This window comes from Cibotium barometz, chromosome 31, assembly GCF_041138505.1.
Source record: "Cibotium barometz isolate CiBa-2024 chromosome 31, ASM4113850v1, whole genome shotgun sequence".
Classification (NCBI taxonomy): Eukaryota; Viridiplantae; Streptophyta; class Polypodiopsida; order Cyatheales; family Cibotiaceae; genus Cibotium; species Cibotium barometz.
Window position 1 is genome coordinate 49,320,666 of NC_141076.1, and position 16,114 is coordinate 49,336,779.

Sequence of the window (16,114 nt, forward strand, 5' to 3'; positions counted from 1 at the left end):
TAACAACAGTGTCCCAGCTGCTACATGGCGGCCTTGCTTCCAACGGCTGCAGTAGCAGTTACACCAAGCTTTTATCTCCGACAGTGGTAAAAGCGCCTGTCGTTGGCGGCTGCAGGAGCAGCTACACCAAGCTTTTATCTCCGACAGTGGTAAAAGCGCCTGCCTCCAACGACAGCATCTAGTTAACAGTGTCGACCGTAGTGCAGCATCGCGTCCGTCGTCGTCAACTCCACCGTTTCTACAGCACACGACACCTATAGATAAGCTCTCTATTTTTTGATATTATAAAATCTCTATAATATCAGATCATCAACTCACGGGTTTGACCTCACGGGTGCTCCCGAATGTTTTTTTTTTTGGGGGATTTTTGATATTTGGTGAGAAATTCACAAATTTTTTAAGCTTCTTATTCACTACGAGCACCATTACCACATGGCTAACAATTCATCCAATGATTTGTTTGGGATTCTTTCTAAACAAGACAAGATAGTTGGGTCAACTTACTCTTTATAGAGTTTTATGGTCAAAAATATTCTAATAGTCGAGGGTATTTGGGGTCTAGTTAGTGGGACGAGCCCCATCCTAGACCAATTGCTCCCAACACTTCAACAGGGTGGGGGCCACCAACAGACCCAACCATAGGCCTCTAAAATTACTACTCCATCAACAAGATTCAAATGATGCATAAGCTGTGACATTAATTTCTTTGTCTGTTAAAGAACAATTGTTTCGCAAATTCGTTCTTGCAAAACATCTAAACTTGCTTGGGACACTTTAGAGACTGTATTAGGTTAAAATGATGCACGTTTGCTTTTGTCAAAAGGCAACTTAATAATAAGAAAATACAGAAGAAGGAACCCTTAACAAGCTACACTCTGCTATTGGGACAATCCTTGTAAGCATGGTCGAATCTGCACTTATAGCATGTGTCTCCATAAAGAATTACCTTGGGGTTTGGCACGGGATTTAGAGAACTTCGTGCACTCGGGGGATTTGCTGCAGGGTCTTTGTGAGGACGCTTCGTAATACAATGTGGACCTTTGCATTGGAAGTATTGCATTAGTGGCCTATATACATATTATTGAGGTCTCTTGATCTTTGTCGCACCATAGGTTTGAAGAGAGAGGTGTAGTCTGTGGGTGAAGGCTATTCAAGATATCCATAGGGAGCATACTATTTGCTGCTCATATGGGTCTTGTTGGTCATAAGACTAATAGCTCTCTGGTTCTTGATTTTATGTCTTTGTGGGCAAGTTTATCAAGTGTTGTTGTATTGGGTGCGGTTCTTGGAAGTGGATATGGCAATTGAGGGAGAACCATCATGAAGGACTTTCTTCCATCTAGGCATTAAGAGCTCTCTCTTTATCTCTCTTTGGCAAGGATCATTCCGGTGTGACAACAGATTGAGGACACTATGAACAAGCTAGCGCACCCACAATGGGAAGTTGCATTGTATAAATAATATTTAAATATTTGTGTTATGACATAAGTAATAATGTCATAGTAAAACCTTTGTAACCTATTAAAATAATACAAGCTAATGTCACATCATTGATTCATGTACTTTATTCTCTCTCTCCGAGTTCAAGTCCCACCGTTGGTCGTATATGCCCTCGTGTTGCATTCTACCGACGTTAATACCTCTCTCTCTTTCTCTCTTAATCAAATTCCATGTTGATGTTCCAATTCGAGCCCCCATGGCTACCTATAACCCTAGCTTATACACGTATCCTTCATTTGGTATCAGAGCCCTTCACTTGCGCAGCAGTTTGTCAGTTGATCCTCTACTGCCTATTGGTTGCCCCTCGCCTGTGCACTATGCTGCGCACACCATCTGCCACGCTGCTGGCCGCCATCGCTACAGCACAGCAGCTGCCGATGTTTCCTGTGTGACTGGCCATCATCAACTCCCTCTACATTGTGTCTGCTACTCCCGCTTGTAGCTACCTTCTAGAGGAAGATGCTATCAACATGTTCTTCACTTTATGTTGTGTGAACAACAGAGATGCCATAGTTGAAAAAGGAGGGCATGGAGGAGAAAGCGGAAGCAAAAGAGAGAAGAAGTCGCCAAGAAAGCCCACAAAAACACATTTGCATAAAAATGAATACATTAAACTACCAAAGTAAAGAAGCTTGCTGCTGATAGGTAAAATAGAGGTAGCAGCTCGTACAACAACATAGGCAACTTTTGCAAAAACAACACAAGAACGAAATTTGGGATTTTATGATTTTCTAAAAATCTTGCTTAATCGAAGCATTAATCTCAAATTCCACAACATATTTCAAAATTGAGGGCATTTCTCAAGCATTAGAGATTTGCTAGAATCTCCTATAGCATCAGATTCAAAAAGCCCTATTTTTTAAAAAACCCTAATCTCTAGTAAACCCTAATTTTTAAGAGCATAAGATGAAAAATCTTCTCTATATAATGACTCAACCTTTGACCCACAAATGTGAGTAGGCCAAGTTGGTATTAAGGAGTCGTGATAATAATTGTAGTGCCACAGAGCACAAATATGTGTTGTCATGTGCATGTCAAATGTCCATGTGTTTGTTTAAAGGCTTTTAAAAAGTCCAAGTTATGTGTTTTTTTTAATTCACTTGTGTGTTGTTTTTTGTTGCGGGTCTGTGACTTGATCTTGTGTGTACTCTACCCTTGGGATCACATAACTGGCACAAGAAACTAGGGCCTAGATTTATCCTTGACACAGTATGAGGTAATCTCTTGAGGGGGGGATTGTTGTTAGGAATCACAATCTTACTTGTGTGTGTACCCACCATATAAGTGTGGTAGTATGTTTATGTGTAATTCTATTAAGCCTGGTTTTGTGTGTGAACGGCTACTATTAAGCTTGAATATGTGTGCATGTGTGAACACCCTCTAGCAAAGGAGTAAACACCCACTTATGTGTTATGTATGTGAACCACCTCTTAGAGGGGGTATAAATAATATCGAGATATTTGTGTGTTGTGTCAATGTAAGCAATGATGTTAGAAGAGACCCTTTGTAACCTATAAAGGTACTTATACTTCATTGAAAGAATACAAGCTAATGTCACATCATATACTTCATTGAAAGAATACAAGCTAATGTCACATCATTGAGCGATGTACTTTACTTACTCTCTCTCTCTTATCAAATACCATGATGATGTTCTAGTTCAAGCATGCACAGCCTAGCTACCGGCAACCCTAGCTCACGCCTGTGTCCTGAAAATGAACCTAGACACACGAACTTGCATATGTAAAGCTACAGACATGAGCTTAGAGATGTGACTCTAGAGATATGAACCTAGGAGATGTGACTTTAGATACATGAGCCTAACAAAAAAAAAAAAACATGTTTGAAACTATTTTCATACAAAAAAAAATGAAAACGTCTTTGAAAACATATTTGAAACCATTTTTAGACATGTACAAGAAATTTCAAGGACCTTTGATGCGAACCCGATTTGAACTAATTATTGAGCTCCCTCACTCGCAGTCCTTACTAGCCTTGGCCTTGGATTGGCTACCCTTGTCTTTGCCTTTTTTGTTGTTGTTCTTGGCCTACGTGCACAAATATCTGTGTGCAAAGATGGTTTTGAACCATCTCATAAATCACTCAACTTACTCTAATCCCCCATCGGACGATCCTTGGGAGCATCAACAAAAGCTTCCAGAAACAAGCGAGAGAGTTATCAATTCGCCTTGTTTTTGCATAAAACGCTACCACTTTCTTTAATTCATGCTCATAATCGACGGGAATACACTCCTTCAAGACCTTGCGACAGTCATCCCAACAAGTCATGGAGTGGTGCCTAAGGTGGTCTTCCCACCACAAGAGCGGCACCCGTCAAAGCCGTATGTACCAAATGGAGCTGAAAAATAAATGAACCACATGTTATTGGCAACATGGCGCGCGTTCAAAATCCATCTTCAATTGCATGTGTGTCTATAGATGTGTTCGTACTGAGAAGCAAATCAATAAGTTATGAATCCATGAAGTGATCAAGGACCAGGTGAGGGATTTCAGCCCTTCACGATGAGATAAGATTTTGGTGGGACAAGGAAGCACAATAACCCAAGTACAATAAAGAGAACCCAAATATTAACTTTTCCCAAATCTAAATTTACACAAGTACCAAAAAAGAAAAGAAATTTGTAAGTTTTGTAGGCTCTAATACCAACTACAGAACACTCGAACCTATGTGCTAGGATTTTCTGCAAATGGAAAGAAGAGTGCAAAGGCATCACACATATAGCACACACAAGAGTCTAAACTATTTCTTTGTATTACGTACAAGGAAGAAGTTTTACAACTAAATTTCAAGTACAAGATGTGGCTGTGAATGAAGACGTCAAATCACAACCATCATGTGACCTGTTGTTCACTCTTGGCTGGCACTTCGCCTACATAGAAACGCTCCGTGAAGTACAACATTGAGGAAGCAGATGAATACGACAACCCACGCATATACATGCACCAATGCTCCTAGTCAACTAGTAGTAGTTGTCGACCAAACTGTATTTGATTGCCATGTCATCAGTGCCTCATCCATCACTAGCACGTGTCAATTGCGATATGACTTGCTTGTCGACGACTACTATCTGATGTCTAGCTCTTCCCTACATACTCGCAGTTGTCACATTTGGTGTGTCTTTGCTTCAACAAGAAGTGGAGATGGCACCAACTTCTACTTGAGTGAAGTAGAGATGATCATCAATACAATGGTCCGTTTTAACACTCAATGGATTTTCAAAAATGCAATGCTCTTCAAAAGCGAAAATGAGACAAGGTGTCAAACCTTTCGATAGTTACTTGGCATTGAATGCATGGTTGCAAGGGAAGCCCGTATTTGAATTCAGATCAAAAGGATCCTTCAGATCTTCCTATCCGAGGTGAATTACCATCTCTATTGTCATGTATTGGTGTGCATGTATCTCTCTTCCTTACCATGACTCGCAATGGCCTATCATGGTAGATATCTATTCTACTGGGACACAATGGTCTGTTGAAGACTATGAACACAAGGTGGTCTGGAATCCCTCCCTTATGGATGGACGTTTGTATAACTAGTGACGACAGACAACGAAGAAGTTAAAGAAGAGGTGGGGGACACCTCCTTCTTGAGAGCGCCACAATTATTCTACATAATCTTGTCATGTAATATATTACAATGACAACGGTAATATATTCTCATTCGCACTTCTCACACCGCTGGCAAAGAAAGAAAAAGAATAGGCCAGGGACGGGAACTAAACTAAACTAAAATATCCCTATTTCTCTCTTTACAAGGCAAGCCAATCACAACTATTAAGAGAAATAACTAGGTAATGAATTGCTTCAATCAATTCAAATATCACTGAACTTAGATAATATTTAGCAGAATGTCCACAATGAAATGTCAATACCATACTGTCAAATATCTACGTAAGAAATAGACATGATATAGGCTGGCACTAATGAGCACATCCTCTTATTCATCTGATGACTCGTGTTCATACTTTGAATTGACTATGGTGCAAAACCACAGAGCTTGCTCTAGGAATTAAGTGATCTTTGTTGGTCATAGATAAACTCTCCAATCAGTACTAAAACCTTTTGTCCCCCTAAAAAACAAGCCAGACAATAGTCAAGGAGTCAAGAGTCAACCAAGGAAGGTGATAATGCAAAATGATCCGAGTATCTCAAAGAGAAGGGGACAAAGAAAGAAAATACATTAACACATTACAAAAGCACAAGGGTTATGAGACCAAGGTGATACAACAAATGTATCTGCATGAACATTAGTATGAGAACAACGACATGGAGATAGAAGAAGGGAAGGGGGGTTGGGGGGGGGAGAGAGAGAGAGAGAGAGAGAGAGAGGGGGGGGGAGAGTTACCCCCAATACTCCGAAAAGTGGTACAACTGTCCTCTGCTCACCTCGACCTGCTCTGAACCCATTCCAAATAGAGGAAAGAGTCTGGACCTTGAAACTTTTCTGTATGAAGTAAAAAGGTATTTGCTGAGTCACCGCAAGCTGTGAGATGATAGTTCATAGAGAGCAGACCTTAAGTTAGCGTGTTGAATAGAGTGCATACTCTCTGAGTCTATACATGAAATACAACAGTTTTTTTCTGTCCTCTGGTTTCGAGATCCTGAGTCCCTTGCTCTGTGGATATCGGTATACAATGATATCATGGGCTGGTGCTTTGGTCAGAATCTGTTTAAAGTATTCTGCCTCAAAATCTATTCTGCAGAAGAAAAACTCCTCACCTAGCACCTTCAAACCATAGAAGGTTTTCACCTTCAGTTCTCCTCCTGTCTGGAGAAGGTTGGCCTGGCAAGCCCCAATTAGAGATGCAGCTAGTTGAATGTCACCTTTCTTATACCTTGTGTCAAACTTGTGGATGCATTCTTGAAGGATCCAAACTATTCCTTCACTATTTCTCCCTTCTCTATTAGAGATAATCATGTAATTTTGCCCCCCAGCTCTTAAAGAGAGCTTTGAAACCCTTGTGTAGAGGTTCAAGCCATCATTTAGCTGGCACTCTGTAATAATATAGTCTACAAGGTCATGAAGATACATATCAAATTTGCTGGAAGAATCAAGCCGGTTGAGCAGCACATCCTGCAGTCGCTGCGCAAAGAGCTTTTGCGATGCTGTCAGATTTGGATGATCATGGGACGTGTACTTGAGAAACTGAGAAACTCCAAACTTGTCAAGCTCCAGATGCTTGAGGTAAGGAGGCACAAAGTAGTTTACCGAGTCCGGAAAGATCATTAAAGGATCATCGGTTTCTTTCATAACTATCCTCAGCAGTTGCCTTTCTTCTCTTCCAAAGGTTGATCCATGACGGCAAACATCAAACTCATCTCCCATGTGGTTCTGAAGGCTGAATGTGTCTTCAAGTTGCCATGGTAGCTTCAATTCCAGCGAAATTTAGCCTAGAGTGAAAAAAGTAAAACAACAAAAAAACATGAGAGCAAACACACATGCACACACTCGACCCTAACCATTTCAAAGGTTCACATGGAAAGAAAAATCTCTCTACACTGAAACCCAAGAATACCTTGGTACTGCCAATCTTGAAACACTAAATGCAAGTCACATGCATCAGCCCTGGTTAGAATGCACTTTCATGACGGGGGGGCAGACTGGGAATAGGACAGACCCATTGTAAAGGGAGAAGAAAGGGCTGTGGAGCTGTAAGTGGGAGAACACGGAAGTGGCTGTGAGAGAGGCTTCGGTGCAGATGCCCGAAGGGGATTGATACTTTTATACTGCAGTGCGGATGCCCAACAAGGTTCTTGGATGGTGCCAGAGTGGTTATCGAGTCTTGAGAAAGGGTTGGGCAATATCCAGTGTCCACGGTACCTGTGTGGATTCCAGCCATGTACGTGTGTGCACATGGTGTCTGTGAGAATTTGGAGAATTAGGTGCACATTATGAGGATTCCCGGGCACCTGTCATCTTGTATTTGGAGCAAGCTCCTTTAGGGATATAAATCCATTTTTTTGTTTTTTTTTGGAGAGGGGGGGGGGGGGGGGGGGGGGTGGTGGTGTTCGGGTTGTTTGCCCCATCATTCTGGCCCTTAGTGTGGTGCACAATTTTATCAATTTGTTGTTGTGCCATGCTAGCATTTACACGCCCATAGCGTTACAGTGGGCTCGGAAACAATGGAGCAAAGAATGAACGTGCTGCTTGTTCCTTAAATGCCCATCATCTCTCTTTAAGACCAAATATTCTCTTTAAATTAGCTTTGGGCACATTCACTCCACTAAATTGAGGAATTCATGGAAGACACCCAAGAATCTCATGTGATTTCTGACTGGGATCACGTGCTCCTTGACTATGATCACGTGATTCAATAAAAAATGGTAGTTTTTTGCACTTTGATTCTCTAATTACTCCTGAATGATTAATCTAATGCTAATGCTACCAAAAGCAAAAATGAAATCCTAAGCTTTCTAACGAGCCCTACAATGCATCATTAACATGTTTGTGCAAAGATTAATGGTTGAATTGATATATTTTTTTGCCTAAAATACTTTTTATATATAAAAGAAGCTTGAAATAAAAGGAAAAGTGAAAGAACACCCAGCTGTTCACTAGGCGCCCAGATTTCCACTATGTCTTCGCAAGGTGGACAATGTTAAACCCAAAAAACTGCCGACTTTCTGGTCAAGGGCTAGTTATGAACAAGTAAATCCCCCCCCCCACACCCTTCTCCCTCCTCTACCTCCCTTTAAAAAAAACTACTTTATTGACAGATTACCACCCTAATATAGAAGAATAAAGTGGTTTACCCTATTTGTTTAAAGTGCACAGGACATAGGACACTTTAAAGGCATGTTTTATGCTGAGATCTGGTGAAATAAAAGGGTTGCAGCCTGATGTCCAACTGTAGGCGGATGCAACAGGCTAACTATGCAGAAGCGTAATGAATGATGATTAGCGCTACGCAATAAAGATTAACGCTAATTCATGCGCAATGATGAGTAGAGAAAAGGAGAAGAGAAAGACTCTTTACCTAACCTACTCTTGCTGTATATTATTGAATGAATGAATAATTACAATGATTGCAGACCATAAATCCGATCCAACTCTTGTATCTTGTGCATAAACTAAATGCTTCCTTGGTGTGGAAAATGCCATAAAACATCATAAAATGGGTTCATATTGTGCCCAATACTTGTCCCAACCATTGATGCATGTCCTGGGCAGCACGTATAGGGCTGTCAAAACTGTTCCAAACTACCCATATACAGCCTCTAATTTTTACCTTTAGGCGTGCAATGCCCATCAAAATGGTGTCCTAAGTGTACTGGCTAAGCACAAAGGGTTAAGCAGAAAGTCCACGTGGCATCCTAGTACAGTAGGTGTATGCGTGACACCAAATGCCCAAAGCCCACCGGATCATCGAACGACATTCTTGAGGCAGTCAAAAATCGTCTGGCCAAAACGCAAGAGGCCTATACTAGGTAGGCTAATAAGCACTGTAGAAACATCAAGTTTTGTCAAGGGAATTGGGTATGTCTCTAGATTATGATGCATCTCTAGATTAAGATGCAATGGTTGAAACAAGTGGGCAAGCATTGCCCAAAGTTGCCATTAGAAAAGCTTTGGTCCCTTTCCTATTCTGAAGAAAATTAATGACGTCTCAATGAAGGTTGGCCTTCCGCCTAGCTGGACCATGCGTAACATGCTTCATGTTAGTTGGCTTAAACCTTTTGCTAGTCCAATCCTTTGGAGGTTCCGGATGAGCTCGAACCAAACGTGATTGATGAGGTAGAGCTATTACTTCCAGAACATATTGTCCTCCATCGCTTCAAACATGACTCCAGCCACATCAAAAGCGTCGATACCTCACCAAAATTTCAAGATCAACTTCAAGGGAAACATGAAGCTGTTTAGCTTGACGAAGACTTCTTCACCAACTATCCAGCCTTGTTGTCTGACTAACACGTGCATCCCATGCTTGGGATGCCACATGGACATTACTATACACAACAAATGTAGGCTTGAGGTTGGTTACCAAGCATTATGTAAGCCCTTGTCCAGGGACGAATCGCTGGTGAATAGCAAGGGTGAGTCGATCATGTCATGCATGTCCCGCACCATTTGGTCGAGCTCATTGGGCACCAGCATTGTAACCCACTGGCAGTGTGAAGAGATGTACATGGTGACTAGAACACTTTGACTATTGTCAGGTGTCTTGTTGCTAACGCACAAGAGAAGTACCTCATGTTGAGTGCCCTTGCTGCCGATCTTGCAGACTCAAGCATATGGATGCGTACTGAAGTGCCTAGTGCCTCCTTTTAAAGGCTACAAGTTGAAGTGGAGAAGTAGTGTTCAAGTCGGTTTCCATAAAACAATGTCCAAAAAATCATATTTTGTGTCCAAACCAAGCCCCAAAGGTGTCCCATCCATGGGCGCACGTCCTGGGCACATCCACGGACACCATTTAGGCTGCCAAAACAGGCCATATCCTGCCGCTTATCTTGCCAGGATACTAGCTGCAACAAGCAAGCATGTGGCATTCACAGATGTGAATCACTTCACTAGGGGAATTTGATGGGGAAAAGTGGGATCTTGGAGGTGTGGGACTGTGGGCTGTTTGGAGGCCAAGCCTGCAATTTTTTGCAGCCAGGGAGAGGTGCCCATGGGCAGCCATCAGGAGGCACCCAAATAAAAGCACGAAAAGGTGCTGCAAGCACAGAATCTGAATACTACCTAGCTGGATGTACCTGCACACGTGTGAAGTACCTGATGTACCTGTTGCAAGTACAATACTTGAATACTACCTGGCTGGTTGTACCTGCACACGTGTGAAGTACCTGATGTACCTGTTGCAAGTACAATACCTGAATAGTACCTGGCTGGTTGTACCTGCACGTGTGAAGTACCTGATGTGCCTGATTGTACTTGCTGCAAATTGTACCTGCTGTACCGGAATTGTACTCATTGTATCAGGTGCCCTCATGTTTTTCTCATTTGTGTAATTCTGAAATTTGTTAATTTAAATTCAGACAATTCTTTAAGTTGTGTAGTGCAGGAGCAAAGCATGTATATGCTGACCATGCTCAGGAATGTTCTTCCTGGTGTGGTCAGTATATTTCCCTGTGTGGTGTTGTTAACCGCGCTCTTAGAGCTTCCGAGAGCCAGTGAAGGTTTGACTCACCAGTGAATTTGGGAGCAAAGCTCATTGGGGAGAACGAGGCCATGCTCCCTCCGCGGTGTACCCCTTGGCCTGCGTTAGTACGGGCGTGCCTGTTGGTGCATGGTCCCGGAAGACCAGTGAAAGGCATGTGTCCACCCAGTGAAGGTGGGAATGAGCCTGCAATTTGGGGCTACTCCAACCAACACCTCTTCATCGACTTGAACCAGTTTATTTGGTTGTTTTCACTCCCTTGTGGAGAAATCTGGCCTGTCAGGCCCGTGACACTTGTACAAATATAAATACTCCAAGAAATACAAAAAGTATTGAGGGGAGGGCCGGCCCTTTCCGGCCCCAGTGCTGGTGTCATTTGTATTTTCAATATTTCTAGTATTTGTGTTGCTGATGTTGTTTCCATTGTTTATTAACAGTTAAATTAAATGTTCTAAATATGTGTACATTGTCTTCTGATCTATAGGTCTCCTATCGGGAGCGGCTTCTAAACAGTTGACCTCAACTGAAAAGCCTCAAGATATGCCTGTAGAAGCTGAGGGTAGTCAGCAAAATAATCCTCATCTACCCACTTTGCATCAATTGGTAAATAATTTTTAAATTTCACAAGGTATCTCCTGGAAAGCTTCCCATGTGGTAACTTTCTCTCCTTGTGAAATACAATCTGCTCTGGCTGAGGGATCTCCTCAAGCTCATCAACTTCTGGCGGATCTTCTGTGACAGGCTCCTCTCGATCTGGTCCCACATACTTCCGCAAAAGACTCACATGAAAAGCATTGTGAATCTTCCAATGGCTGGGTAACCTGAAGGACACTTCATTGATCTTGTCAATCACTTGGAAGGGTCCATAATATCGAGTAGAAAGCTTTGGATATGATCCCTCTTCTCTTGGTCTCTTCCGAAGCCTAGCTTTCTCAAATTTCAGTAATACCCAATCACCTTCCTTGACTTGCATGTCTCTTCTATGCTTGTCAGCAGCCCTTTTATGCTTATCTTGTGACCTTGCAATGGCTGTTCGCACCTGAGCAAAGGCTACATCCAAGTCACGCACATACTCATCAGCTGCAAAAATCTCATCCTTTGTACGAAGGATGGGTGGCAAGATCACTCTGCCATAAATAATCTCAAACGGGGCCTTTCCAGTGGAGGGATGAACTGTGTTGTTGTAGGCAAACTCTACAAGTGGAAGATACTTCTCCCATGCAGTCTTTTGATCTGCCACATAACACTTCAACAAATCCAACACGGCTGAATTTGCAGCTTCACTTTGGCCATCCGTTTGGGGATGATAAGCTGATGAAAACTCAAGTTTAGTGCCCATGTTATCAAATAAAGCCCTCCAGAAGAGGCTCGTAGTCCTGGGATCTCTATCCCCAACAATGGACGGTTCCGAGCCTGGGAGGAGATCAATCTTGTGGTCCTCTGGCTTGGATGAGGGGAGCTGGGAAGGGAGATTGTCTCAAAGAAAAATCTTCTAGAACTTTTCATGGAGAGCTAAATACTTCTCGGAAGCACTGGCCACCGTCTAGGCATTCTGGATGTATATCATCGCACAATGTGCGCCTTTCTTGATTGCTCGTTTAGCCTGTAAGTGGCTTATAAGCGGAAAGTTCAGAATTCCTGGCTCACACTTAATGGTCACTGGGGCGTTTGACACATTCCGATTAATCTGGAAAGTATGCTTGCGAGTTGGGCTTACCATGGAAGCTGTGGAGGCTGAGGCGGCGGTCTTTGGAGCGGTAGTCTTCTCAGGACACTCTCGAGAAGTGTGTCCTTTTGTATGACAAAAGAAATACTGAAAATACAAATGACACCAGCACTGGGGCCGGAAAGGGCCGCCCCTCCCCCCCCCCCCCCCCCCCCTCAATACGTTTTGTATTTCTTGGAGTATTTATATTTGTACAAGTGTCACGGGCCTGACAGGCAAGATGTCTCCACAAGGAAGTGAAAACAACCAAATAAACTTGTTCAAGTCGATGAAAAGGTGTTGGTCGGAGTAGCCCCAAATCATAGGCTCATTCCCACCTTCACTCAATGGACACCTGCCTTTCACTGGTCTTTCGGGACCGTGCACCAACAGGCACGCCCGTACTAACGCTGGCCAAGGGGTACACCGCGGAGGGAGCATGGCCTAGTTCTCCCCAATGAGCTTTGCTCCCAAATTCCTTGGTGAGTCAAACCTTCACTGGATCTCGGAAGCTTTGAGAGCGCGGTTAACAACACCACACAGGGAAATATATTGACCACACCAGGAAGAACATTCCTGAGCATGGTCAACATATTCTTGCTTTGCTTCTGCACTACACAACTTAAAGAATTCTCTGAATTTAAATTAACAAATTTCAGAATTACACAAATGAGAAAAACATGAGGGCACCTGGTACAATGAGTACAATTCCGGTATAACAGGTACAATTTACAGCAAGTACAATCAGGCACATCAGGTACTTCACACGTGTGCAGGTACAACCAACCAAGTACTATTAGGTACTGTACTTGCAATAGCTACATCAAGTACTTTACACGTGTGCAAGTACAACCAGCTAGATAGTATTCAAGTATTGTACTTGCAACATGTACATCAAGTACTTCACACATGTGCAGGTACATCTAGCCAAGTAGTATTCAAATTCTGTACTTGCAACAGGTACATTAGATGCTTCACACGTGTGCAGGTACAACCAACCAGGTAGTATTCAGATTCTGTACTTGCAGTAGGTACATTAGATACTATATTTGCAGATTCAGCACATGGGAAGCAAGTACAGGCCGGTTCAGAGCAGGCATGTACAGGTTTCAGCAACAGTACAGCTCACGTGTGCAGGTGGAAGGCAGGTACAGTAGCCGTACAGTACTCGGGCAGCAGGTACCATTCAGGTGGGTAGCACGCGAGTCAGATTGCAGGAGAGAGTACCAGGCGATGGAGAGAGAGGGACTGCAAGCGATGGAGAGAAAAATATCCAACCACCACCCACGTGGGGAATAAAATACCAAACTTTCATGCAATACCTTTTTTAAAGATTATAAAGCCTTTATACCAATTTAATACTATGGGCACCATCAAAAGGAAATGTCCAATTCCTTTTTAAAATGTGTGTGAACACATTAGATTATAAACATTAAAGTTAACCATAGTTTTGGATTTTACCTTTTAAAAAAGGCCAAAATGCAAATACTTACCACCTGTTCACACGCCACACCACCAAGTCAGCACACAGCATTCCACGGTACACTGGGGTCGTCCCCATCTAGTGTACTGGCACGGCATAACAGGCAGACACGCAAACAAGTCATGCAAAAACAAATTTATGCATGCAGGCATAAATGCATATATACAAATAATGGACGAAATTTCCCTTCCATAAAACTTGTACAAGAGGTTCCCGTCGGGCATAACACTGGCGCGACAAATATAAATATGTCCTGGTCTTCCTATGGAGTGATAGTCCCATAGGTAAGACACCATCCTGGCCATACACGGGTGGCATCAACAGGCTCCTGTCCATACAACACGAAGCAAATCACACACGGGTGACACGAAACTGGTTCCCGTCCATGTGACGCAGCACTGGTCACACACAGGTGGCACTGATCTGACTCCCGTTCATGTGACACCGTAAAACTGGCCCTTTCACATGGGACACTGGCCTGGCCCCATGTGAACATGGCACAAATCTGGCCGCTCTATGGAAGTGGAGATGGACCACATGGTGACAGCATGTTTTCAGTAGAATACAGCCCGAGCTTCTCCTGCGCATGTACCTCCGTCCGAGGTAAAACGCAAGGTCTTTTCAGCTACTGTTTTGGGCAGCAACAGTCCTGTTTATATTCATTCATTACTCACCGCCGATACAAGTAAATACTTTCTTCGGAGAGGGGGCCCTTCAATGGGTATTTGGGACCCCATGTGGTGTACCATGCAACACTCTATATCTCTCTACTTCTCTCTTACCTACCGTTCTTGTGAGGATAACACACCGGCTTCTCTGTTGTATTAAGAAGTAAAAGTACCCCAAAATGTGACAATTCCACAAGCTGTTCCTTGGGGATAACCTCCCTCCTCGACTCCTGCCCTCTCATCTAGAAGATCATAAGGCTGACCTATGCCATGCTCAGAACCCAGGTAAGTTCCCACCATTTTAGTAAAAACTATGGAGGCAGAACTAGACCGCCTACTAGAGGAGTTTCTTGGGTCGGGCTTCATCTGCCCAAGGGTGTCACCCTTTGCAGCCCCAATTCTTTTTGTCAAGGACCATTCGGCACACTTATGCGTCGATCACAAAGCTTTGAATAAGCCGACAAAGGCCATGCTCTTTGTCTTGACCAACACACCAACCATGATTAACCGAATGATGATGAAGCCCTTGATTGGCAAGTATGACTATATCTTTTTGGAATATGTCACATGCACCCATGCAATGAGATGCTATGTGACACACTAGCTCATCATTAGAGCTACATTTGTTCAGCATTAGAACCTTTTTAGGGATTTATTTTTTGTACGCCGTGACCCCATTGTGAGCCCTAGTCCAAGGACATGTCAGGCACGAGCTACATACATCTTTTCCAACCCTTAGGTGTCAATGTTTGTCCCTTAACCCACTTGAAGAAGGGTGCCTATAGGTCATCCTAGCATATAGATGCATATAGCAAAAGCATGTGGCTGGCCATAATGGCCTTGCTCTTAGGGCAGCCCATGGGCCATCAAATGGGCCAAACATTGGCTTTAGTGCTCAGCCGGCAACCCCAAGGAGGCAGGAGGCCCAATCTGCCAGTAGTAGACTGTAGAACAGCCCTTGGCTCAGAATGGCCAGCACGGCCAGCCTAAGAGATGGCCTACTGGCCAGCATATCCAGCCCACCAATCACGTGTGAAAGCAATGGTGTTACATGTGGAAGCTCTGGGAGTCTTCTTTCAGCCCTAAACACATCCTAGAACATGCTGACACAGAAACAAAAGCAGAAGAGAGAGAAGAGACAGAGAGAGATCTAAGTATTCAGTATATTCGTATAGTACAGATTCTATAGCCATAGGCTGCCTTTAGGAAAAGGAGTGTAGCCTAGTCTAAGCCTAAAATCATGACCCAGTCTTAGCTAGACTGAATGCCTTAAAATGATGAGCATGATTGCCTTTTTCAAAGATAGCTTCACAGTCGCCTACAGCTTATGCACAGTTCTTCCCAACGTTTGGTCGCTTTGTCCTTGCGTTTGGCGGTCAGTCAATCAGTTTGTCCGCTCAGTCTTGTGGACACAGTTCAGCTCGTATTTAGTTCTCTAGAAGAAGAAACAAAGCAAATACTCCTGCTTGCAAGGGAAGGGGGGGGGCTTTCAGTGGGGTAATTACTAATTCGGGACCCCATCTGGTGTCGTCTCTACTACATCTCTTTTAGATTCATGTATGTTGTTTTAAAGGATTGCTAAAGACTCACTAAACTCAGGTTTAAAGAAAGGCTTCATTGTTTCACACGGTCCTAGTGT

The 16,114-nt window shown here is 43.2% G+C and overlaps 1 protein-coding gene across 3 annotated transcripts in view; it reads right to left on the reverse strand.

Moving 5' to 3' along the window:
• Window positions 1–5,340: 5,340 nt before the first annotated feature.
• Window positions 5,341–16,114, reverse strand: part of LOC147620974 (uncharacterized) — a 30,507-nt gene continuing 19,733 nt past the window's right edge. The window contains exons 3-4 of one of the 3 annotated variants that reach the window (XR_015270033.1): window positions 5,867–6,912; window positions 5,341–5,591 (exon numbers count right to left, since the gene is read on the reverse strand). Coding sequence is in view for 1 of the 3 variants with exons in the window: in XM_086825265.1 (XP_086681391.1) it covers window positions 6,041–6,847 (807 nt within the window). In the remaining 2 variants the exon portion in view is untranslated. Of the gene's footprint in view, window positions 5,592–5,740; window positions 6,913–16,114 lie in introns of those variants that run through there. The other 2 variants (XR_015270032.1, XM_086825265.1) reach the window with 2 other exon arrangements.